General features: G+C 35.3%; 1 protein-coding gene across 1 annotated transcript in view; it reads left to right on the plus strand.

Moving 5' to 3' along the window:
- TTC21B (tetratricopeptide repeat domain 21B) overlaps window positions 1–24,087 on the plus strand; it is a 77,779-nt gene that overhangs the window by 11,265 nt on the left and 42,427 nt on the right. The window contains exons 6-16 of the mRNA XM_059167131.1: window positions 2,273–2,430; window positions 7,286–7,370; window positions 8,537–8,635; window positions 10,550–10,742; window positions 11,183–11,280; window positions 11,595–11,795; window positions 14,970–15,099; window positions 18,374–18,531; window positions 19,987–20,211; window positions 21,934–22,172; window positions 23,567–23,639. Of these exons, the coding sequence (XP_059023114.1) occupies window positions 2,273–2,430; window positions 7,286–7,370; window positions 8,537–8,635; window positions 10,550–10,742; window positions 11,183–11,280; window positions 11,595–11,795; window positions 14,970–15,099; window positions 18,374–18,531; window positions 19,987–20,211; window positions 21,934–22,172; window positions 23,567–23,639 (1,659 nt within the window). The remainder of the gene's footprint in view (window positions 1–2,272; window positions 2,431–7,285; window positions 7,371–8,536; window positions 8,636–10,549; window positions 10,743–11,182; window positions 11,281–11,594; window positions 11,796–14,969; window positions 15,100–18,373; window positions 18,532–19,986; window positions 20,212–21,933; window positions 22,173–23,566; window positions 23,640–24,087) is intronic.

Genomic DNA, 24,087 nt, shown 5'->3' on the forward strand with positions numbered 1-24,087 from the left:
CCCTTTCTTCAGTTTCAATGATGCCTTTAGAATGTCTTAAAATTTTTCAAATTTTTTAAACTTAACAACAGGAAATTAAATTTTAATTTAACTATTTAAACAATTATTATTTGTTATTAAATATTGATAATAAATATTAATATTAATTAATAATTAATTATAATATAGTAAATGAGCTTTTAGAAAAAGAAAAGTTTAAAAAGGTATTGGACTAGAAAAATATTATATAATTATATAATATACTATTATATATAGTTAATAATATAATTAATAATTGATATCAGTTAATAATTAGTATTGATTAATATTAAATATTAATAATTATGAAATAATTAAATTATTTATTTATTTTATTAAGTTTTAGGAAAGCAGCTTGTTAGATAAGTAGTAATTTGGGGGAATAAAAAAGGGGATTATTAGTGTCTTGGCTGTTAATATCCCCTTATCACTCTTATCAATTTCTGGGGCTCTGAGGTTGTTCCGATACGCGCCTCTGCTACAACTAGTATTCCAGCTGGTTGGAGTTAAGTTTTATCTAATGGCATTGCTAGAGGAATTGAGTATTTATCAAGTTTTTAAAAAGTATTTCTTGATTATTTTTCCTCCTCCTTATTCCTTAAAGAAAACTAGTTGATAATTTCCTCAGGTGGGGCTATTTCAGGTAATATTGTTTAGCAGGGATTTACCTTTTTCCTCCAATAGTTAAGATTGGTTTAAAATCTTTTTCTGATACAAACCATCCCAGTTATGTATTTATTTTTCAAATTAATTCAATAGAGGATGTTTGCATTCCAACTTGGAATGATGTGAACCAAATACATAGCAAATTTAGTTTCATTTAATATCTTTGTGACATCATATGGGAGGTGATGGTCTAAGGGAGTAATATATGTGTGGTCTTTTAACATGCTTTTCTTTTTTTTACATTACCAGCTATTTAGGCAGATTTTAAAGATACATGTAATTTGAAAAAATTCTCTGCATTAATCTTTCTCAGCTTTCCGAGATTTTAATAATTTATCTTGACATAATGGCATTTTTGGATGGTTCTCAGACTTTCCTTTAATTATATGGGAATATAATTATATGGGATTATACATGAAAATATAATCTCAAACCAATTTTAGGATTATATTGCGTCTTTTGAGATTGGATGCTCATTTTGAACTGAGATATTTCAGGACTAAATTGTTTTTTTTTTTTAAGATTTTATTTATTTATTTGACAGAGATCACAAGTAGACAGAGAGGCAGGCAGAGAGAGAGAAAGGGAAGCAGGCTCCCTGCTGAGCAGAGAACCCGATGTGGGGCTCGATCCCAGGACCCTGGGATCACGACCTGAGCTGAAGACAGAGGCTTTAACCCACTGAGCCACCCAGGCGCCCCTCCAGGACTAAATTTATTCCAGGACTAAATTCCAGGACTAAATAGATCTCGGAGCAAATTTAAAAAAAAACTCTGATATGTGATAAATATGCTTCATATCTTTTCTTAAACCACTAACTGTATAGCTTTATTTTTTCTGACTATAAAATTAATACATAGACATTGTGAAAAATACACATAATTTCAGAATTATCTGAATTAAGAATAAATCATCATTAGAGATAACCAGTTAAATTATTATATTATAAATGACATCTCTTCATGTCAGTAAATATAGATCTACAAATCCACATAACCACCTAAAATTTGATTAAATGGATAGGCTATTATTTAATCCTGCATGGACATTTTGGTTATGTTTATTATTTTCTATTATATCTATTATAAATGTGTCATAAATATAATCTACATTGTTTTGTGGTCTTACTCAATTATTTCCTTAAGATACTTCCTAGAATTGAAAATATTGAGCTAGAAGGAGTTGTTTGAACTTTATTTTGCTTATTTTTTAAAGTCTTACCTTCTTTAGCCTGAAAGTATTTTTTTTTTTTAAGATATAAAAATCTCCTCATTTTAGATGCTATTTGCAAATGTCCTGGAAATATTTTATTCTAAAAAGTAATTTTTCTATTCTAGTTACTTAAATTAGGGTTTTATAACAAAGCCATTTACATAGAATAGTTTTTAATGTTCTGTGATGTTTTAAAATTTGTTAAAAATTTGTTTTGTATTTCTCATTATTAAATAACTGTTCCTTACAGAAAAGTCAGAAAACGAAAATATAGAAAAATGTTAAATAGTAGTATTCTGCCACTTCCAGGATATCTGTTGTGAGAGCCTCAGTATTAATGATCACAGTTTTGATGTCACTTTTTTTCTTCCATTAGGCACAATGCCTTGAGATGCGCCAGAATTATTCAGGTGCTCTGGACACTGTGAACCAGATAATAGTAAACTTTCCAAGTTTCCTTCCTGCTTTTGTAAAGAAAATGAAACTACAACTTGCCTTACAGGATTGGGACCAGACTATTGAAACAGCACAGAGGTTAAGTAAAAAAAGATAATGCAAGTACCTTTGGACCTGGTTCTAATTTCCAGAAAAAAAAAAAATCTGTATTTTTCTATCATATTTTAAATTTGATTTTTTTTCAAACAATATAGAATTGAAGAACTTGACTTTGCATTGTTTTTAAAAACTGAACTTATTGATTTACATAAATGTCTGAATAGCTGTCCTAAGACACTCTTCAATGGAAATGTCCCTGCCCTTGTGAAGCTCAGTTTCAAATGAGAAGAACCATGTAATAAGCAGAACAAGTAAGAAGTTATGTAGCATGTTAGAGAGTTATAAGTGTTATGGAGAAGAGATAAAGCTGGGAAGTGAAATAGGGAGTGGGGGAGGGGTTCCATTTTATGGGATGGCAGTGAGCAGCCGGCATTTGAACGAAGGGAGCAAGCCAGGCTTGCTTCCATGCCACGGAGGAAGACTTTGCAGAAAGAAGGAAAAACAAATGCAAAAACCTTGAGGCAAAAGTTTGTGTGATGTTTTTAAGGAGTGGGAGGGGATAAAATGACTGGGCAGCGAAGTCAGAGTAGAGGGATGGAGCCAAGGGAGCCAGGTTGTGGAAGGTCTTGGTCATCTTAAGGATTTGGATTTTTCTTCTGACGTGAGGATTCCTTTTCTTCCTCTGCCTCTCCTGATTTCCCTTTCTTCTCCCTCCACCTGCTTCCCACACTCCCACCTCTTTTGACGTGTGAGTTGAAGAACCCATCTTTTATCCTGTAGGTTTTCCATAGGAATTGTATTATTGCATGCTATATACTGTATGACTTATTGCTAACCTCTGAATTTCCTATAAATGTGGTACTAGATACAGAGGCTTGGTTAGATTCATGTTCAATTTTTTATTTTCTCTTTTTTTTGCAATTACTAGTAAGTGGTGATATCTTCTTTCATCAAAGGGACATAATCTTCACTTGTGTTTTTGTGGTCTTAGCAGAATATATCTTTTTTTAAGAGTAGTGGGGGGAAGGGCAGAGATAGAGAATCCTAAGCAGCCTCCAACAGCCAGTGCGGGGCTCGATCTCATAGCCCTGAGACTATGACCTGAGCCAAAATCAAGAATTAGACACTTAACTGACTAAGTCACCCAGGCACCCTATTAGCAGAAATTTGTGCTCAATACATGGGTGCTGTAGGATTAATGTGGTTATATCATTCTTTCTTTATTTCTTAGCTGGAGTACTATTAAAAGAAAAAAAAAAAAACGATTCTAACTTAACTTGTGGTTATCTGGTGTTATAATTCATTTAAGAAAAATTGGATAAATGCTTGAGTCTTTTTATTTCTGGGTTTCAAAAGACCAAAAAAAAAGTTAAAAATTCCCTGGCGTCCTATAGAGGTGACTGATTAGTAGTTTGGATTTGTTTATATCACATAGATTAAATTTGTCTGTTTCTAACCATTTTGGTTATTATACTTGCTCAAATTGTCTCATCTTTGGCTCTTAGTAGCCTCTTCAAGTTAGTTCTCAGGCCCTTTTCATATGAACCTAGCAGTCTTTGATTGTTTCCTTGCTATTTGGTATAGAGCAAGAAATACTAGGGCCATTTTGTGTATTTACTGCCCCAAACAAGTATTAGCCATTGTGTAATGCAGTCTAACTCTTTTAGTGGGAAATGATATTTGAAGGCCACAATTTGGACATTAATAACTCTTTGATATTTATATTTTTCTAGATTTCTAGGCACTGTGTGTGAGTAAGGAGGTAAAGGGAGTATCAATATAATATATAAAAATATATTTTTGGGGATGTGTGTAAAAAATAGACTTGTTATATAGTTTTTAAACTTGATTTTTCTTTTTTTTTAAAGATCTATTTTAGGGGCGCCTGGATGGCTCAGTGGGTTAAAGCTTCTGCCTTCAGCTTAGGTCATGATCTCAGGGTCCTGGATCGAGCCCTGCGTTAGGCTCTCTGCTCGGCAGGAAGCCTGCTTCCCTTCCCCTCTCTCTGCCTGCCTCTCTGCCTACTTGTGATCTCTGTCAAATAAATAAATAAAATCTTTAAAAAAAAAAAAAAAGATTTATTTTAGAGAGAGAGAGAGTACGCACACATGGTGGGGAGGGGTGGGGAAGGGCAGAGGGAGAGGGAGAGAGAAACTCAAGCAGGCTCAGTGCTGAGCATGGAGCCCCATGCAGGGCTTGGTCTCACAACCCTGAGATCACTACCTGAGCTGAAACCAAGAGTTGGACACTTAACCAACTGTGCCACCCAGATACCCATACATTTGATTTTTCTTTAACTTAGTATTTTGTGGATGTTCTATTATATCCATTCACACAGATACACATAATTCTTTTTTAACAATGAAAACATCTATAAAGTAAACATACAGATACTTTATATTTTCCCATAGGTAGACGTTTAGGCGCGTGCACACACACACACACACCCATTTATACATGTAAAGTATATTTCTGGAGGATGGTTTCCCAGATGAGGGATTACTGAGTTAAAGGGAATCTTATTTGTTAGGGTAGGCTAAGCTCCTATAAAAGAATAGATCTAAACACATAATAGAATTTTTCTTCTGATATGTAACTATTTTGAGTGTGTATAAATCCTGATCAGGCCACCTTCCTCCACACCATCATTAAGGGACCTAATCCCTTTCTGTCTTGCAACTCTGCCTTGTCCTAAAACCTCATGACATTGGTATCCAGCTGGTACAAAGGCAAAGAGGGTGGAGGAGTCATTCCACGCAGGTCTAGAAGCAGCATACGTTGCCTTGTGTCCAGAGGGCCACCTCTTGTGGCAAAGGTGGCAGGAAAATGTAAGCTAGCTGTGTTCCCAAGCAAATAAAGAGAGAATGGATTTGAGGGGACAGATTGTAGTCTCTTCCTCACATATGCATGTTTGAAATTCTGGAAGATACCACCAAATTGTTCTCCTAAGAATTTATACTAATTTTTGCTTCCATCAGTAGTCTACTGGATGCCCCCTCCTCCATCCTTAACCAATTCTGGCTGTTACCAGTGTGGTATTTTTTTTGTTTTTATTTTTGACAATCTGATAGAATAAAAATGGTAGAATCTGGTAGAATAAAACCTTATTTTTATTTTCATTTCTTCAATTATGTTGAGATTGAGTGTCTTTTTAATAGTAAAAGCTGTCTTTCCCCCTGTATACTGACTGGTCCTTTTTTATATATATTTTTTAGGTCAAGTTCTTCATCATGTTTCTTTTTCGATAGTTTTCTTGGCTCTTCTTCTGCAAGAAGAAGACTGCCAGAATTAACTTACCAAGTTTAAAAAAATAAAAAAGAAAGAAACCTTACAAGATTTTGGTTTGAATTACATTAAATCTATAGATTATTTGGGAGAAAAACTTTTTTAACCCAAGTGTGTATTATCATGTGTTATTAGAGTGTATAAGGACCATAGCAAACAACTACAGATCACAGGGCATATGACTATAAGCACTCATTTCTCGCTTTGGTAGGGATCCTCTGACCTCGACCAAGCTTGCCTAGTGTCCTGCTTCCAATTTTAAATCCACCTGGCTGGGTGTAGCCCCTCACGGCAGTTTGGTCTCTGGTCAGCTCTAGGGGTGGTTCTCTGGACTCAAGCCAGAGAGCAGCAGCTCTCCAGATGAAACTCTTCTCGTGGAGATAGCAGAGATGCGTGAGGAACAGGCATCAATATTTAATGCCTCCAAAACTTTGGGGGTGGTACACCGCCACTCCTGTTCACATTCCATTGACGAATATAAGGAAAATGTCCAAATCCATAGCTAGGAAGCAGTAAAGTACATGTCAGCATTTATATGAGGAACTGCTCACTTCGATGGCAGAAAGCTTGTATTAATGGAAGGTGGGAAGATTGAGGCTAATAATTCAATATGCCATACCATTCATGATGAGAAACCTAGTGTGGGGCACCTGGGTGGCCCAGTGGGTTAGGCCACTGCCTTCGGCTCAGGTCATGATCTCAGGGTCCTGGGATCAAGTCCTGCATCAGGCTTTTTGCTCAGCAGGGAGCCTGCTTCCTCCTCTCTCTCTGCCTGCCTCTCTGCCTACTTGGGATCTCTCTCTGTCAAATAAATAAATAAATAAGTAAAAAAAGAAACCTACTGTGTAGGTTACCCCATTTGTTCAATTTCTTTTTCAAATGTCCTTGAGTAAAGTTTAGGAATTTATATAGCTTTTGCATGTTTTTTACAAAGTTTTTTGGGAAAGGGGAATTGTTTCTTTTACTAATAGGGTATTTTTCCATAATTTTTTCTGATTTGTATTTTTCACATAGGAATCTGTTTTAATGTTGTGAATTACATTAATATATTTTAAAATGTTTAACCCATCTTTTCATTCCTGAAAGTCTTGCAATAATAAATCTTCCTGATCAAGGTGAATTCTTCTTCTTCTTTTTTTCTTTTTTTTTTTTTTCTTTTGAGAGGGCGAGGGTGTTGGGAGGAGGGAGAGAGAGAATTTTAGACAGGCTCCGCATTCCACACAGAGCCCCATGTGGGGCTCCATCTCACTGCTCTGAGATCATGACCCAAGCCGAAATCAAGTCGGACACTTAACCGACTGAGCCATCCATTATTCTTTTAATACACTGTTGGATATGGTTAATACTTTATTTAGGATTGCCAAAGGATTTAAAGAGACCGATACAATCTATTCATATCTTTTTTAAACATATTAAAGATTAAGATTCAGAGATTATTTTTTAGCTTAAATAATGAGGTTGATAATTTTTAAAGGGTATATTATTTTACTAATTAAAATTTTTATTTAGACAGTGGAATAGTCAGACCAGCCAACTGTCTTTTCAGACCCTCAGATAAAAGAAAGCATATTAAGTCTATTTCAACATTATGTGAAATGTTTCTTTGCAGGTTAATGCTTCAAGATAGTCAAAATGTGGAAGCGCTAAGAATCCTGGCTCTTTACTATTTGTGTAGGGAGGGGGACATAGAGAAGGTAAGTTGTATTGTACTATTTAAGTTTCCTGTAGTAAAAAATGCATAATTACATACACATATGCCCATACGTTAGAGCCTTGAAGAGCCCTTTCAGAATGTATGCCATGATAATTTTTACTTGAATTCTAGAAATACACTTTAACAAAGTGATGAGCTTCTTAAATCAACTAATAAAGCAAAAATATCAAATAGTTAAAATACCTTGAAAATTCCTTGAATCAATAACATTATATGTGGTTTCCTACATAAAACTCCCCTGCATGATTAATGTCACTGATGATGATAGGTAAGGAAGAATATATATGCAAAAATGTAGTCCTTAGTTTTTTTTAGAGTTTAGCTGAGTTTATGTAATTTAAATGGGCTCAGGATGACATCCCATTGGACCTTATAATACGATTCATGTTTCTGTAGTAATGAGCACATTGATTAGGTACTAGGTTATGGAATGCCAAAATCCAGTTTGAAGCAAATAGTATTATAAAATAGTATTATATAGTATATTATATAGGAGTAGATCTGAATTGTGTTTAGTCTGGTTAGATTGTTAAATGTGACAGCAACTAGTAAGTTCTTCGGTAAATACCAGGGGAATTTTACTAGGGGCAGCTCTTCAGTAAATTTTCCAAGCATTGAAATAACTTACAGGATGTTAATTTTTCTATTCCAGAGAGTATTTCAAATATAACCAGACTATATAGGTAATCAAAAATCAGATCTCATATAATATTAATGTTTACAATTTTATTATACATATCTCATGTGTGTCATGAACTAATTGTTGGAGAGGGAGCTGGGCATATATTGTTAATTGAATATTATGGGTTATCTTTACCCACCAAGAGGTTTTCATTCAAAAACAGATATTTTAAAAACACACTTGATTTATTTTATTTTATTTTTTTAAAAGATTTATTTATTTAAGTAATTTCTATACCCAATGTGGGACTCAAACTCATGACGCAAGATCAAGAGTCACATACTGCCTGAGCCAACCAGGGACCCCTAAAAAACACATTTTAAATCTCAGTTCTTTATTCATAATTCTTGAGATTTTTAAAAGAACCTTTAATACATTTCACAACGTAGATTTTATTAGTGTATATGTCATGTATTCTTTTTTTCTTAGTTTATTTTAAAATTATCCTGATACTTTTGTTTCAGGCTGCCACCAAGCTGGAAAACTTAGAGAATGCATTGGATGCCATGGAACCCCAGAATGCTCAACTTTTTTATAAGATCACAGTAGCCTTCAGCAGAACTGTAAGAGTGCCTGCTGTGCAGCAGAGCTATTATCTGTGGCTAGGAATATTAAATAAGTCACAAAGGTTGAGGCATCAAAGAGCATATGGCCTAGAATGAAAATAACGTACATGTGTAAATATGTGATACGTTCGTAAGAAAGGCAGTTCAGGGGAGATATGATTTCATGGAGGTGGGAAAGGATAGGGAAGTGAGAAATTCCAAAGGAAGTGGGAAGCCATTTATTAATCAGAGCATAGGATTTTTTTTTTTAAGATTTTATTTATTTGACAGAGATCACAAGTAGGCAAAGAGGCAGACAGAGAGAGAGGAGGAAGCAGGCTCTTTGCAGAGCAGAGAGCCCGATGTGGGGCTCGATCCCAGGACCCCGGGATCATGACCTGAGCTGAAGGCAGAGGCTTAATGCACTGAGCCACCCAGGCGCCCCAGAACTATAACTAGGGTTATTCCTTGTTTTTTTGAAACTGCAGTTTACTCTTGAACAACACAGGTTTGAACTGTGTGAGTCCACTGACTGCAGATGTATTCAATCAATACAGTATTGTATTTTCCTTATTATTTTCTTTTCTCTAACTTTATTGTAAGAATATATAACATAGAAAATATGCATTAATAGACTGTTTAGGTTATCAGGAAGGCGTGGTCAGTAGTAGGCTATTAATAGTTAAGTGTTTAGGAAGTCAAAAATTATATGCAGATTTTCAACTGTGTGGTGTGGGAGAGGCAGGGGAGGCCGTGGATGACAGCACCCTCACCCCTGCGTTATTCAAGGGTCATTTGTATTTGAAAAACAGTTCTAACATGGGTAAGAGACAATTTTGGTGTGGGAAATGGCTGGGATCTTTTTTTTTTTAATTTTTATTAACATATAATGTATTATTGCACCAGGGGGTACAGATCTGTGAATCGTCAGGCTTATACATTTCACAGCACTTACCATATTAATGTAATAGTAAAGAAATGTTTTCATTACAACATCCAGTATAAAGAAGATAATCAGGAATGGAATAGAAAAATACTGCAGGATCTCAAAATCAATACAAGGACTGAAAGAATTGAAAAGGTCTTAATTAAACTAGGGAAAAAATAAGGAAAATGATATATACAAGCAGGTGAAATACTAGGTATAAAATTAAAAGAAAAAATCAGGGATCGTAATTATTAAATGACATGAGGAAACAATTCTTTTTTTAAAAAAAAGATTGTCAGATTGTGTGAAATTTAAAGGGAAAAAATCTGTGTTATTAACAAAAGTTTGAGTTAAGGAAGATATTTACCTTTTTTATTTACTTTATTGCCAGATAATTTATTTTCATTAGTTTTTAAATAAGCTTACAAAAATTTAAGCAGTTTAGTATTTTTTCTCTTAAAAGTTATTATGTTAGAACATTGCATACTTACTTTATTTAGCAGAGTTGCCATTTCTTGAAATATTTTTGAACCTTTTTTCACAAAGATTCTAATGAGTAATCTTTTAAAATATTTAACCTGGTGGCATACCTCAACTTAGGGGGAAGCAATCCTTAAACAATCATGAGACAGTTAAAAATTTTTGAAAAAAGTTCTAAAAGGTATTCTTGTACAGCAACATCATTGTAGTATTGTTTGAAGCCATTGTTTAAAATAGCTCATTAGGATTTTAAGTTCTGCTTGGGTATAAACTCTTGCTGTCTGGATGGTAAATAGAGAAGTCATATTTTTCTTTGATTATTACTTTTTTTCTATTCCTGTGAAGTACAAATACTTTGTATCTTTTTATTCTATTTCTATGAAGTTTTTCTTTGTTTATTAATTACTTCTTTAAAATTCTACTTCTGTGAAGTACAAATAATTTGTATCTTTAGGAAAAAATAATTCTCTCACCTGAGTAGAAGTGTTTGGCTTTCTAGTCTGAAATTTCTTTTTTCTTTTTAGTGTGGGCGAAGTCAACTCATTCTTCAAAGAATTCAGACATTGCTAGAAAAAGCTTTTAGTTTAACCCCTCAGCAATCAGAATTTGCTACAGAACTTGGATACCAGATGATTTTACAAGGAAATGTTAAAGAGGCACTGAAGTGGTATAAGACCGCCATGACACTTGATGAAACTAGCGTTCCTGCACTAATTGGTAGGCCCGCTCTTTCTAAATGTTCCTCAGATAGATGCAAGTCATTAATTCCCTTAAATACCTGCTGTGAAAGAAGAAAAAAATGTAGGTTGTGGTTTTCTAAAATTAAACTGTCCTCCATTATCCATAATAGAAAAAAAACAGGAATCTTTAAAATGCAGTTTTTATTTCTTAAGTAATATCTTGAGAGAACAGATTTTTATGAGGTAGTTCCTATAAATCCTGAATTTCTTAGTAACTGATTTTATTTGGATACAGAGCTGCCCATTTTATTTTCTTTTATTTTAAATCTGAAGTATTGCTTTAATGTCTAATACTTTCTTATAATTTATTAATACTTTATTATGGAGGGAAAATCTTTTATTAATGTTTGTGTTAGCTTGACGTGTACATGCCTGAATTGCTGTGGACTTGGACTGTTTTGTTGTGTTTGGTTTTAGGATTTATCCGATGTCAGTTAATTGAAGGGCAGTTACAGGATGCAGACCAGCAGCTAGAATTCCTTAGGGAAATTCAGCAGTCTATTGGAAAATCTGCGGTAAAGTGTTTCATTTTATCAGATGGTAGATCCTAAATACTGTTTATAAAATATGAGATTGTTAATTTTAGTAATAGTGGTTTTAGAGTTAATGTACATTAATTTTAATATATAATTGCATTTACTAATTTACCACCACACAGGATTAGACTTTAAATATTCTTGTATAAGATTCTAAAAGTTTGTCCAAGCTAATACTGAAATTTGAACAAATAATGCACATAAATAGCACTTCATAAACATTTGAAATCTAAGTGGAAATAAATGACTTTACAACTGAATGGGATAATTAATGACGACTGCTTAATTTCTAGGAATTAATCTATTTACATGCAATTCTTGCTATGAAGAAAAATAAACGACAAGAAGAAGTTATTAATCTGTTAAATGATGTTCTGGACACTCATTTTTCACAGTTAGAAGATTTACCACTTGGCATACAGTATTTTGAGAACTTAAATCCTGATTTCTTGCTAGAAATTATTACAGACTATCTGAATTTTTGTCCAATGCAGGTAAGTAATTCTTTCTGAGCCTTATTTTCAATGAAAATATTTTCAACATCATTTACATGATGTTTTATAAAGTGTACTAATAAATTGTCCTTCACGTGTTAGATTAGATCAGCATCTTACAATGGTAGTATTTGTATCTATATTAGTCGAAATAGTTTTATATCAGAATATTTATACCAATGACTGCTATCAAATGATAAATGTATTGGTTTACAAATATTCACTTAGAATTGATAAAATTGTAAAATCTTCAGTTTAGAAGTATTATTAGAAGTCATTTAATTCAGACATGCATGTGATACTTGAATCTACTCCACAGCAACCACATTAAGTGCCCATCCAATGCGTGGGTGCATTCAAAAATGCAGTTCTTACTCTAGGACTAGGACTATTAGACTGTATTTCCTATGTTGTCAGACTTAGCTTTGTGTTAAAAAATTTCACCCATTTCCTGGTCCACCTGCTCTCTGGAGTGCACAGAGCAAGTCCACTTACTTCGCCAAAGCAAAGATTATTCCTCATCATAACACAGACCTTTGGATTTTAGAAATTAGTTTTCATGTTCTGCCTAAACAATTCCAGGTTTTTAGCCACTTGTTTTTTATATAACATAGTTAGAACCCTGGCCATGAGGACAGCCTTATTTTGTCAGTAAGCTCTTGGTAAGATCACTGTTCCATGTATGGGTTTGGCCTTGGCAGATCCTCTTCCTCCCTAATTCTTGGGGTTCCTCAAGCTTTCTTTTATGAATCATATTATATTATTGACCCCTGTTGAATTAATAGTTACCTAAAATCCTTAGCTCTATTATTCACTGTAACTGAGGACTTAGGTGTAGACTCTATCCCTAGCAAATTTCATCTTCTTAGATTCATCTCATAATTCCAGATTATCATATTGTTTTAGATCCTGATTGTTGTGTATTTTATATGGATCTTTACCGTCCTCCATTATCTGCCTTACCTACCTCTGAGTAGAACTGAAGATGGAACCTTTTATTGTATTCTCAGAGAGTTCTTTCCAAATTTATGTAGGTAGATCCATTAGTCAGCACTCTTGTTACTACAGAAAGTGAGTAGATGACTTGACATTACTGTACTCAGCTTCTGATTCAGTACAGACAGTACCAAATACTTCATTGCTAAAAGCATAGTTCTTAGCATTCTCCCTGATTTACAGCTTCCTTGTACTGAGGAAATGAGGATAATGGCCTTTCTTTAGGGAAGCCGTGCTGCTGTTTTGATCACCACATCCTTTTCCAGACTTTCCTAATCTATTTTAAATTAAACCTTCTTAACTATGGAGAACAAAACCGAGGGGAGTTGGGTGGGGGGTGGCTAAATGGGTGATGGGGATTAAGGAGGGCACTGGTTATGATGGGCCCTGGGTGATGTATGTAAGTGATGAATCACTGAATTCTACACCCAAAACCACATTGGAGTGTAAACTAACTAGCATTTAAATAAAAACTTGAAAAGAAAGAAAAATAAATTGACCCTTCTGGAATAACACCCAGGATGGATCCCAGTGTCCCCTATTGTGATCTGTTTTCAGTTGCTTAGAGTCAGAAGTTAAGTACTTGAGCAGTATTCAGAATTCAGTCAGCAAATGCTTGTAGAGTACCCAGGGCTCTGCTTGGAGCTAGCGAGGTTGTTGTGAAGGAGAAAACCATAGCCTTTGCCCTCTTGAAGCATACAGAACTAGCAGGACGAGACAGATAATACAGTCAAGTCAGTGAGGTAATAGAAAATAACAGACTAGGGTAGGAGTGGTGATTTTGGATAAGACGATCTGGTTAGGCCTCGTTAAGATGGTAAAAGTTAAAACTTCAGATGTTCATGTGGAAATATGGTATAAATTGTCTCAGGCACAGGAACAGTTGTGCCATGGCCTGAAGGGACACAGGAAACTAATGTAACTGGATGCAGTGAGGAGGAGGTCACAGCAGAGGATACCAGACCTCGTAGGGCCTTGGAGATTGTTGTCATTCCCCCAGCATCAGTTCTGAGCATAGTGGGGAACCAGGTTTCCAGCATGATCTGACTCAACAGTTTAAAAGGATTTCTCTGGAAGCTCTGCTAAGAAGTAATTGTAGTTGGAGCAAGAGATAATGTGTTAAGTGGAAATTGTGTCTCTGGTCCAAAACATGCTGTGTTCCTGCAGTCTAACCTTTGTCAGCGTGATGGCTCCTCATTAGCACAGAGTGCTGCTTTCATGGGGAAACATCGGAGGACATATTTTGAAATTCTTTTTGAAACTTTTCACCTTTTTTTTTGTGCTGCAAGGTAGCAAGGAGATGTGGTGCTTTTGTCAGTAACAACATCTCAGGGTAGAAGTGATTGTCAGTAAGAGACCATACTCTAGCTAAGAGTATATTTGCAGGGTATAGGGGGATGATGGGGAAGATTATTTTTCAAATAAAGGATGCAGAATTAGTAGGGGAAAACAGAGAGAATGAATATTTGACATTTAAATTCTAATATCACATTTGTAGCTTGTGAGTGGGTAACCATTGGATAAAAGTCAGTTGGGTAGACAGCCATTAAAACAATAAATGTTCTAGTACTGTTATTGTTATCATATTCACTGCATATTAATAAAGCGAGAAACTAAAAAAAAACCTTTGAGGACCTTCTGCATGCCAGCAGAAAAGCAGAAAATGTGAAGGTATGAGACATTTGGTGTAGTACACATGAGTGTATTCTACCTTCTGATTTTTACTAGGCAAAAAAAGAAAATTTCAGAAACTGATCGTACAGTACCGTAGGGGGCAATGCAAGTTGCCGAACTGAATAAATCACTAGGCAGATCAAGAATTAGAATTCACATTGCCTTGACTCTCAATTCCAGCAAGAAATTCTGCCTTTCAGTTATCTTTCCTTTGAAAATGTTTCCTTCACAGTTGTTGAACAAATACACTCCTTTCATGTTATCAAATCTGTTAATTGAGTAATAATTTCATAATTATTTTGCTGAATAAAAGCCATCCTTTGTATGGTATGTTCATAGATCCCACGGACATGAATTAGTCACATTATGGTAAAGATATGCAAAAGCAGAATAACAGAAATTTTGGAAAAATATATAGTTTTTCTAGTTACACTGAAGTTTAATATGTGTGTGCACTTTACTGAAGTAAACTTATAAAATGATATGCTAATTTGTTTTATTTAGCCTGCAAGTCCTGGGCAACCTCTTTCTCCACTTCTCAGACGTTGTACCTCAATCCTGGAGACTATAGTAAGAACTGTACCAGGCCTTCTGCAAGCTGTCTTCCTAATAGCAAAAGTGAAATATTTATCAGGTAGAATGTACTTAAAAACTTAAAATAACTTTTTTATTCTGATGTTGACAAAATCAAGGGTAAATAAACTAAGTACGCCAGTTATATGGAGAATAGTCACATAGATGCGTTTTGTGCACAAATAAGTAATTTTAATCCAAAATAAAATTGTATAATATTCACTATTCTTTAAAAATTACAATAAACTTCTGTTGTTCAAGTGAATAGTTGGGAAAGTACAGTTGTACCACTTAACAAAAAAGTCCATCAGATACTTAGATGGTAGTAAAAATTTATAGTCTTTTGTCCATAATTATTGACTCTTTGGTATAGCCAGATGCAAGTTTTACCAGATGCCTTTAGGAAGTGTATTGATTAATTGATAATTAGCTGTATATAATCTGTGATTATGTATAGCTAAAAAAAATAGCCCCAGATATAGAACATTAGCTTTTTAGGACACACAGATGTGTGACTATATACATAATATAGTCATAATATATATAGATATATACCTAATATATACAGTAGACATAGTAGACCAACCATTGGGGCTTATATTTGTGTATCTTTCCTAGATAAATGCCATGCAAAGTAAATAAAATTTATAAAATCATAAGGTTTAGAAACCAACCTAAAGGTATTATCCTAAACAAATATTTCTTACATATAATGGAGATTGAAGATTGACTGACTTTGCTAATTTTTTGGACCTCAATTTTAACTGTTAAAAATAGATGATCTCAAATCTTGTATCTCTAAAATATTCTAGATGTAAAAAGTGGCTCTGTAATAACTTCTTCTGGTTAAGGTCTATTGAGTGACATGGTTATTTCTACTTTGCTCTCAGTTCAAATGGTATTATCTACTAAGTAGTTAAACTGGGACTTTGAGTTCTGTTATATTTTTTAGACACTTATTATTTTGAAAAAATCAGCCTTAACATAGTAATTCTTAATTGCCAAAGTCTCTAGAAATGAAAGTCTCCTATGACCCCATTTTTGAAAACAGCAGCCTTAAATCATTTGAAATAGTGCTGCCATATGTCCAAATAGCAGTGTCCTCATAAATTGCCAAGTACAATAACTTCTAACCCCAGAACTACTCAGAGTTGGACCAGACTTCCCAGGTAAAGGGCACAGACAGAAGCTACAAGTTCTGGGTTTGCCAAAGCCACCTGAGCTTCTGACTGGCTGGCTACAAATTTGGGGTTTCTATGACTCCTCAGGTTCAAATTCACTAGAATGACTCCTAGAATTCAGGATATTGCTATACTCATGATTAGAATTTTAGTATAGCAAAAGGATACTAAACCAAACCATGGAGAGATGCACAGGGAAAGGCCTGGGAAGGTTCCAGATGTGAAGCTGCCATTGTTCACTATCTGTAGAGTCAGTACACATCAACATTCCAACACGTATGCATATGACAGTACATAGAGAGCATTAACAACCAGGGCAGCTCACCCCAAGTTTAGAGTTTTTATTAGAGTTTCATTATATAGGCATGGACTGAATCACTGGGCATGTGTGTCCAGGGTCCTGCTCCCCCATTCAGGTAGATAACCTGTAGTTCAGAGCCCCAGTCCTTCCATGGTTGATCTTTCTGGCATGGCTCATCACCGTTGAGTCATATTCTTAACATAAGCTATCTAGGGCTTACTGTTCATCTTCTTACTTATATAAATGATCAAAGCCAACCTCAAACAACAAAGATACTCCTCTCACTCAGGAAATTCCAAGATTTTAAGACTCTCTCCCAGGAACCTGGGACAAAGGCCAGCCAAATTATGTTTTACATAGGACTCTAACAAAGACATACATGCAGGACAGAAGTGTCTTTCATTTTTCACTTCAGGGAAATTGGGCTGCTCTTAGATAAAAGTGTGATATTGTTGGGTTCTTCATTTATATGGCTATTTTCTGCAACACTGATGACCCATTTCTCATTTTTAAATATTTATTGACCTTCTAAGTACTGACCATGCATCTTTCCCCCCATCACTCTTAAAAGGAACAAGATTCTGATCTCAGTCATTCACACAGTCTTCATATTCTTCAGTCTCTTATTTGTAAACCCCGATTCTTTTCCTGTGTGCTTTCCCCCCAGCAGTAACCTCTGGGTTATCTCCTTAATCCTTTTCCTCCTTAAAGAACATGGGAGTGGTAATTCGCACACGTTTATTATACTTAACCTTCCCATTTCCTATTTCCTTCTCTGCCTGTTCAGTTCTCAAGTATTCGAATATATCACAACAATAAATAATCCAATATTATTTATTATGTTTGCTGATTGATTGACACATTTTGTTACTGTGTTTAGTATGTTATTATGCAGCCTCAGCCCGTTACTTATTTATTAATCCTCTGTCTCTAAGAAATTGTTTCTATTTAGATGGATTGTGTCATTGGTTGGGCCTTTGGGAACTGGAAGCTCTAACTGTAAGCCTTGTTTGGTCTGTTGAGGTATCAGGTGAGGTTAAGGAGTAAGATGGAACAGAGAGTAATTTAGGGTCTGTTCTTCCCCAGGGCTCCTAGCGAGGTGGAATGGGGAGCTGGGCTTCTCTACCTACTTAACACCAGTCAGTGAGATGGGTTTAGGCAGATTGCGGTGGGTTACATCACTAGAAAGTTTTTCTAGAACCTGGAGTTTATACTCTTCCTTCTCTGAAGAGCCTCTTTCTACCCCATCTACCAGCCCAAGCCTAACAGATTCCACCATTCCTGTCATTTTAATTTTGATCATTTCTTCAATCTGAGACTCCCAGATATACAGAGGATGTGTGTCCAAAATATTGGCTGTTACACTTGGCATTTAAAAGGCATATTAAATCACTGTCTCCTATTTCTGAATGTCTGGAATATATTCCTATGCTTTTTTCTGTTATTTTATATACAGTGGTAAAATTTCTGGCCAAGGATGATCATAAGACTATATATCCTTTGTTAATGTAAGTGACAGTACAGAATTCTAGCTATTTAAATATCTGGGTTTTGCAAAACTTACTGTAATGAAATTTTAAGTAAAAAGTTTTTTGATCAAGAAAATAGATCAAGGTACATTTCTAGTCCTCTCAGAAGTAGCAGTGGTGTTTGACTCTGATCTTTTCATAGCTTTCCCTGGTTTGCTCCTTATGGCTGGCCTGACTTACAGGAATATTATTTCATGAAGACTAGAAAGGGGCTACCTGGGGCAGGTGGGCATGGAACGATCCATAAACTACTCGTGTCCCTCCTCTCTCTCACATCTCTGTCTCTTAGCCATTTGAATTATAATGCTTTATTTCTCTTACTAGGTGACATTGAAGCAGCTTATAATAACCTGCAGCATTGCCTAGAACACAGTCCTTCTTACGCAGATGCTCATCTCCTGATGGCTCAGGTTTATTTGTCTCAGGAAAAATTCAAATTGTGTTCTCAGTCACTTGAACTTTGTCTGAGCTATAATTTTAAAGTAAGTATTCCAAATTCAGGTGGATAAAACATACCACCCTCCTTGAACCTTTAGCAAGTGGTGACATATTGTATTGTATTTTTTTATTTTTTTGCCTATAATGTTTTGCTAATAAATTTTAATGGAAAAAAGTTTGGATTTACAAGCAGTATGAGAAAAAGTGGAGGTAGCTGTGGTGTAATTAAAAACCTATATGGACTTGGAGAATTTTCTCTCTCTGAATCTGTTTTCTTCTCTGTAAAACTCATATAATAACACCCTACAGTTATAGTGGGCTTTAAGTCTAGTAATGGATGCATATAAAAATAATTGTAAACTACAAAGCATTATGCCATATGTTTTTATGTGTAAGAACTCTGTTTTATTGCTTGTTTCTTTCCTGGATTGTGGGTTTTAATAACTTTTTAGAGTCATCATCAAAGAACACCTAGTCATTTTGAAAATTTTTATGTGGTTTGAGGCTATAGACACACTAGACTTCTATCCCAAGATATTCTGTGTTACATCCATATCCCTAAGCATTAGGGAAAATCACAAGTTCAGGTGCTTCCTGAACTACCTGGAGTCATAGAGGAGCTCCTCAGACTTTTGCTTTGGTTCACAGGGTCTTGAACCCTATTACGTGAGGAGCCTTCAGTGGACTGGAGAAGTCAGGATTTGCAGAAGACAGTGTTCACTTCTTAGGTCAGTAGTCCTCAAGCCTAGTGATGCATTACCACCGTAGTGCCAGTACCTGGTCCCAGTGAATCGAAATCTCTGAAAGAAGAGCAGAAGCACGAGTATTCATGCAGAACCCACTGGAAAATTGGATGCTTAGCTCAGGCTCACAGCCATAGCCTGAAGGATGATTGGAACCTTTCTAGACATTAGGTGGCTGCCCCATCACCTCATTCTGCATCATCTCCTGCCTTTGACTCCTTCTTTGAACTTTTTGTCATTTTCTTATATTGTCTGTATACACCTTTGGTACCCAAAATAAAGATAGAAACTTTGTAACTGTGTGTTTCAGAGTAGTATCAAAGTTTAAAACCAAGTTTGACTGACGTGTTCTGAGATTTTTAATCTTAAAATTACAGAATAAAAGGGAAAAACTGTGTTTCTAGAAATCTAATGACTTGATATCCATACTAGAAGTCTGGATAAGGTATATTCCTTTTCTGAAAACTAAATTTCCTCGAATATATTTGCTAGCCCTGCAAGCTTTTTTTTTTTTTTTTTTTTGAGTTTTTCTTCCATAATGGTAAAAGCCCATAATTCCCTTGTTTGTCACCCAGGAGGATGCTAGGTAGTGGCAGGTTGCCTGAACCTGATTTAACACAATAGGTGATCAAAAAGTTAATAAAAGGACAGAAATAGACCTCATGTATACAATCACAGGTAGACTGTTTGGTGGATTGTAAATTATGTGTTGGCAGTGTAAGCCAAGGAAGTATTTCTGAATACTGTTTTTTTCAGGTGAGAGAATACCCTTTATACCATTTGATAAAAGCTCAGTCTCAAAAGAAAATGGGAGAAATAGCAGAAGCTATTAAAACTCTACATATGGCAATGAGTTTACCAGGAATGAGGAGAATTGGAGCTTCCTCAAAATCAAAATACAAAAAAACTGAAGTCGATGCAAACCATCGTTTATCAATCTTTCTTGAGTTGGTAGAGGTTCACCGCTTAAATGGAGAACAGGTAAGTCAAGTTTTAATTCAGTGGTTCAGCTCTGAACTTGGTTAGACAAGTATATTAGTAGGAAATGAAAAAGCTGAAATTATTTCCTTGCTCATCCGGTCAAATTTAGAAAATTTATTTTATTAGTTTGAACCAAATCATGTCCTTTGCAAGCCCCTGAGGTTAAACATAATTTGCACCTGGATGACCTCAGATATAACCATACTTTCATTAGCTTCCAAGCAAAATAGTAATATATGTATAATATTATAGGAGTAATAACATAGATTACTATGTACCATGAAACATATTAAGGTAATGTAATGAATATAGTAATATAATGTTCGATGAGCTTGGCCACTGTAAAAGATAATAATATAACATGGTTATCATTCTTTGGACTCCTGAAAGGAGACACACACACACACGCACACATGTCCATTCATACTCAGGTACTACTAGAATCAAATAAAAGTACCAACCTCAAATTCTAATAGTTGAGAAAACAGAAGAACTACTTGATGAATACAGCTTTGGTAAATTCATAGGATGATTATAAAATCAAATACTTAAAATAATACATATAATAATAAATAGAAAGCAAGGAAGACTGCACTTTTGAGAGAAGAGTCAAAGCCTTGTAGAAAATGAGGAACTTAACATCATTTATATCTGGTTTTCAGATTACAACAGTTGTTCATCAGTTATTTTGATATTTTAGTGGAAATTAAGAAGGATGTGTCTAGATAACTTGCCAAATCTCAGAATAATTTCTATTTCCCAATATATTAGCCTTAATATATATTTAAGAAGAACCAATTCTACCATAGATAGTTGATTTTAAAATGCACTATTTTTTTTACTTGTTAACATTTCTGAAATCAGAATGTCTTATAATCTCTAAAGTTGAGATGAATCCTAAAATAAGTGACATTTTAGATTCATTGAGGTACGGATTTGGAACTGGGGTAATGTATTCAGCAGAGGCATAGCAGAAATTAGGTCCTGGCATAGGCAATAAAGTAGTCTGTTAGTTAATGAAGAGCCATTTGGTACAAGGGAGGATTGTGGACTGGATCCCATCAAGGAGGCTGTAATGAGCATGGCTAAGAGTTTAGGCTCTGGGGTCAGGCTACCCGAGTTTGGGTTCTGAGTCCGTCATTTGTTAACTTCTTAACTCTCCAAATTGCAGTTTCCTTACTGTAAGGTGGGGATAATGATAGCTACATCAGAGGATTTCTCTGAGAATTAAATGCGTGAATATAATGCTGAATGCAAAATAAATGCTTATTAAATATTAGCAGTAGCAGCAGCTCTCGTGTAGCAACCGCCATTGTCCTGGTCATGAAAACACTTTTCAGGGCACCTGGGTCGCTCAGATGGTTAAGCGTCTGCCTTTGGCTTGGGTTGTGATCCTGGGTCCTGGGATCAAGTCCCACATTGGGCTCTCTGCTCTTTGGGGAGCCTCCTTCTTCCTCTTCCTCTGCCTCTCTGTGTCTCTCATGAGTAAATAAAATCTTTAAAAGAAAAAAAAAGAAAACACTTTTCAGCTAACAGATATTCTGAATTTGGTCTCTGAGTTTAGTTTTAAATTTTTGTTCTTTTCAAAAATCTGTCAATATTTCATGAAGGTCCTAACTGTGCTAGCATTTACTGTTCATTCTGAATTAGGAGTAAATCTTCATTTATAATGTAATTTGTTTAACATTTTGAAAGACTGTTATTTTAACTTCATCTTTACAGCACGAGGCAGCAAAAGTTTTACAAGATGCCATTCATGAATTTTCTGGGACATCTGAAGAATTACGTGTTACCATTGCTAACGCAGACCTAGCCCTGGCCCAAGGAGATGTGGAGCGGGCTTTAAGTATGCTTCGAAATGTCACAGCTGAGCAGCCTTATTTCATAGAGGTCAAGGAGAAAATGGCAGATATTTATCTGAAGCACAGAAAAGAGAAAATGTTATATATTACTTGTTATAGGTAAATGATTATCTCAACCCATTGTATTTTGACACATTTACTTCTTAAAATTAATTCTCAAATTTCTTTTGTTCTTTCTTTTAAGTGCTTTATAGTATAGACCCTTTCCATAACATGTTCAGCTACCGACCACAATCACACTAACCAAGCAATTCATTCTCCCTAAGACATAAACCATAGTGATTATGATTATTTCAACCTGTAGCTTACTCTAGATTCTTAGCTGTCCTCCTTCATTATGTGATTTCTAGATCTTCAGTCTTCCTGTTTGGGAGGGACAAAAGCAACAGTTATTTGCATTCTAATGGCTAACGAAAGCTGTGTAATGTAACAGTTCCAGGCCATCTCTAATGCTCAGCGTAATAGCTCTAGCAATAGAAAATTGTGGCTTGGTATGTACTACATTCAGGTGCGGATTACAAATTCTCCTTGGTGAAAGGGCAGGGACTTTAAAAGTTATGTCACATGTTGGTGCCCTTAGGGGTTACTGGGATACACACATTCACCTGCATGCCCGTCTATACACATGGGCACACACACACACAGACACACACACGGGTTGCTCTTACCTTTCTCCCCAAACAGAAAGATAAACATACAAGCACACACTTTATGTAAGAGAAAATCAGCATGTTTATCTGTTAAGAACATAGCAACATGTTGATGAATTCAGTCATTGGTTCATCTGTAGTGTGTAAATATCCAAACTTGGAAACTGCTCAGGTTCTTTGTGGGAGCTGAGTGACTTCAAGAAACTGAGCGGCATCCCATGTATAGATGGATGAACTGGCGGTTCTAAATCATATTTTCTGTGGTGTTTCCAAAAGATCAGCACTAACTGTCACCTCATGATAGGAAAACATTTTAAAACAGGGTCATGTTGTTTTGGACGCTCTGGGATGGTGTAGTCAAAGGCACAGGCTTTGTTTCAGGCAGCTCTGACACGTTGGTTGTAGACTTCAGTTCTTCAGCAGCATCTATAAAATTACACTTCCCCAAACCATAGCTTTTGGACCAAATGAATGAGAAACCGTACATTGCAATAGCATCCCATGACATTTTTGTGCCTCCACTCACACATCATTTCAGAATTAGAGATAACAAAACCTATTTCTGTAGCGTGAGAATTGAGATGTTTACAGTCTACCAGTACTCTTGCTACCTGCATTTCAGAAAAGGGAAAGATGGAATGAAAAAGAAAGTTGATCTAGCATAAACAATCTGGGTGTGGGTCTGGGTGGGTTGTTTTTTCTTTTGCAATGTTACACTGTTGGAAATGTCCAAGGTCCTCTGAAGGCTCTTGGTTAATTGAAATAAGTGAGCTTACCTTTTATTTAGTTCATTAAGAAGATATTTGCATTCAGTATACTAAATAGAATTGGTCTAATTTCTAGAGAAATTGCTGAGAGAATGCCCAGTCCACGTTCTTTTCTTCTCCTTGGTGATGCTTACATGAATATACAGGAGGTAAAGTTTCTGATGCTACTGAACTCAGATGAAAAAAAAAAAAAAATAGTAAAACTCTTTTGTGATTAGCTTCATAGTCTCCTAAAAGGAATTTTTAAATGTTATTTAATATTTGACTATCCAGTCATCCAAACAAAAAGGAGATAACCATTATAATAAAGTTGTTTTCATATTGGGATCCAGTAATTCAACACTGTCATTTGAAACAGAGATGGTACCAGAAGCAAATTAAGAGCTACTGGCCAAAATGGTGTTTACTGATAAGTTACACCTAACACTAGTGACTGTCACCTCTCTGAAGTAGTTAAGGTTTCTAGACTTAAATATGTACTTTAGTTGTCTTACTGAGTGAATACTGTAGGTGTAGAGCTTTAAATATAGAAATGTTGCCCTTTAATGGGATCCAGCTAAGCTGTTTATTCATTGCTTTTTTTTTTTTTTTTGTATC

Source organism: Mustela lutreola, chromosome 3 (genome assembly GCF_030435805.1).
Source record: "Mustela lutreola isolate mMusLut2 chromosome 3, mMusLut2.pri, whole genome shotgun sequence".
NCBI lineage: Eukaryota > Metazoa > Chordata > Mammalia > Carnivora > Mustelidae > Mustela > Mustela lutreola.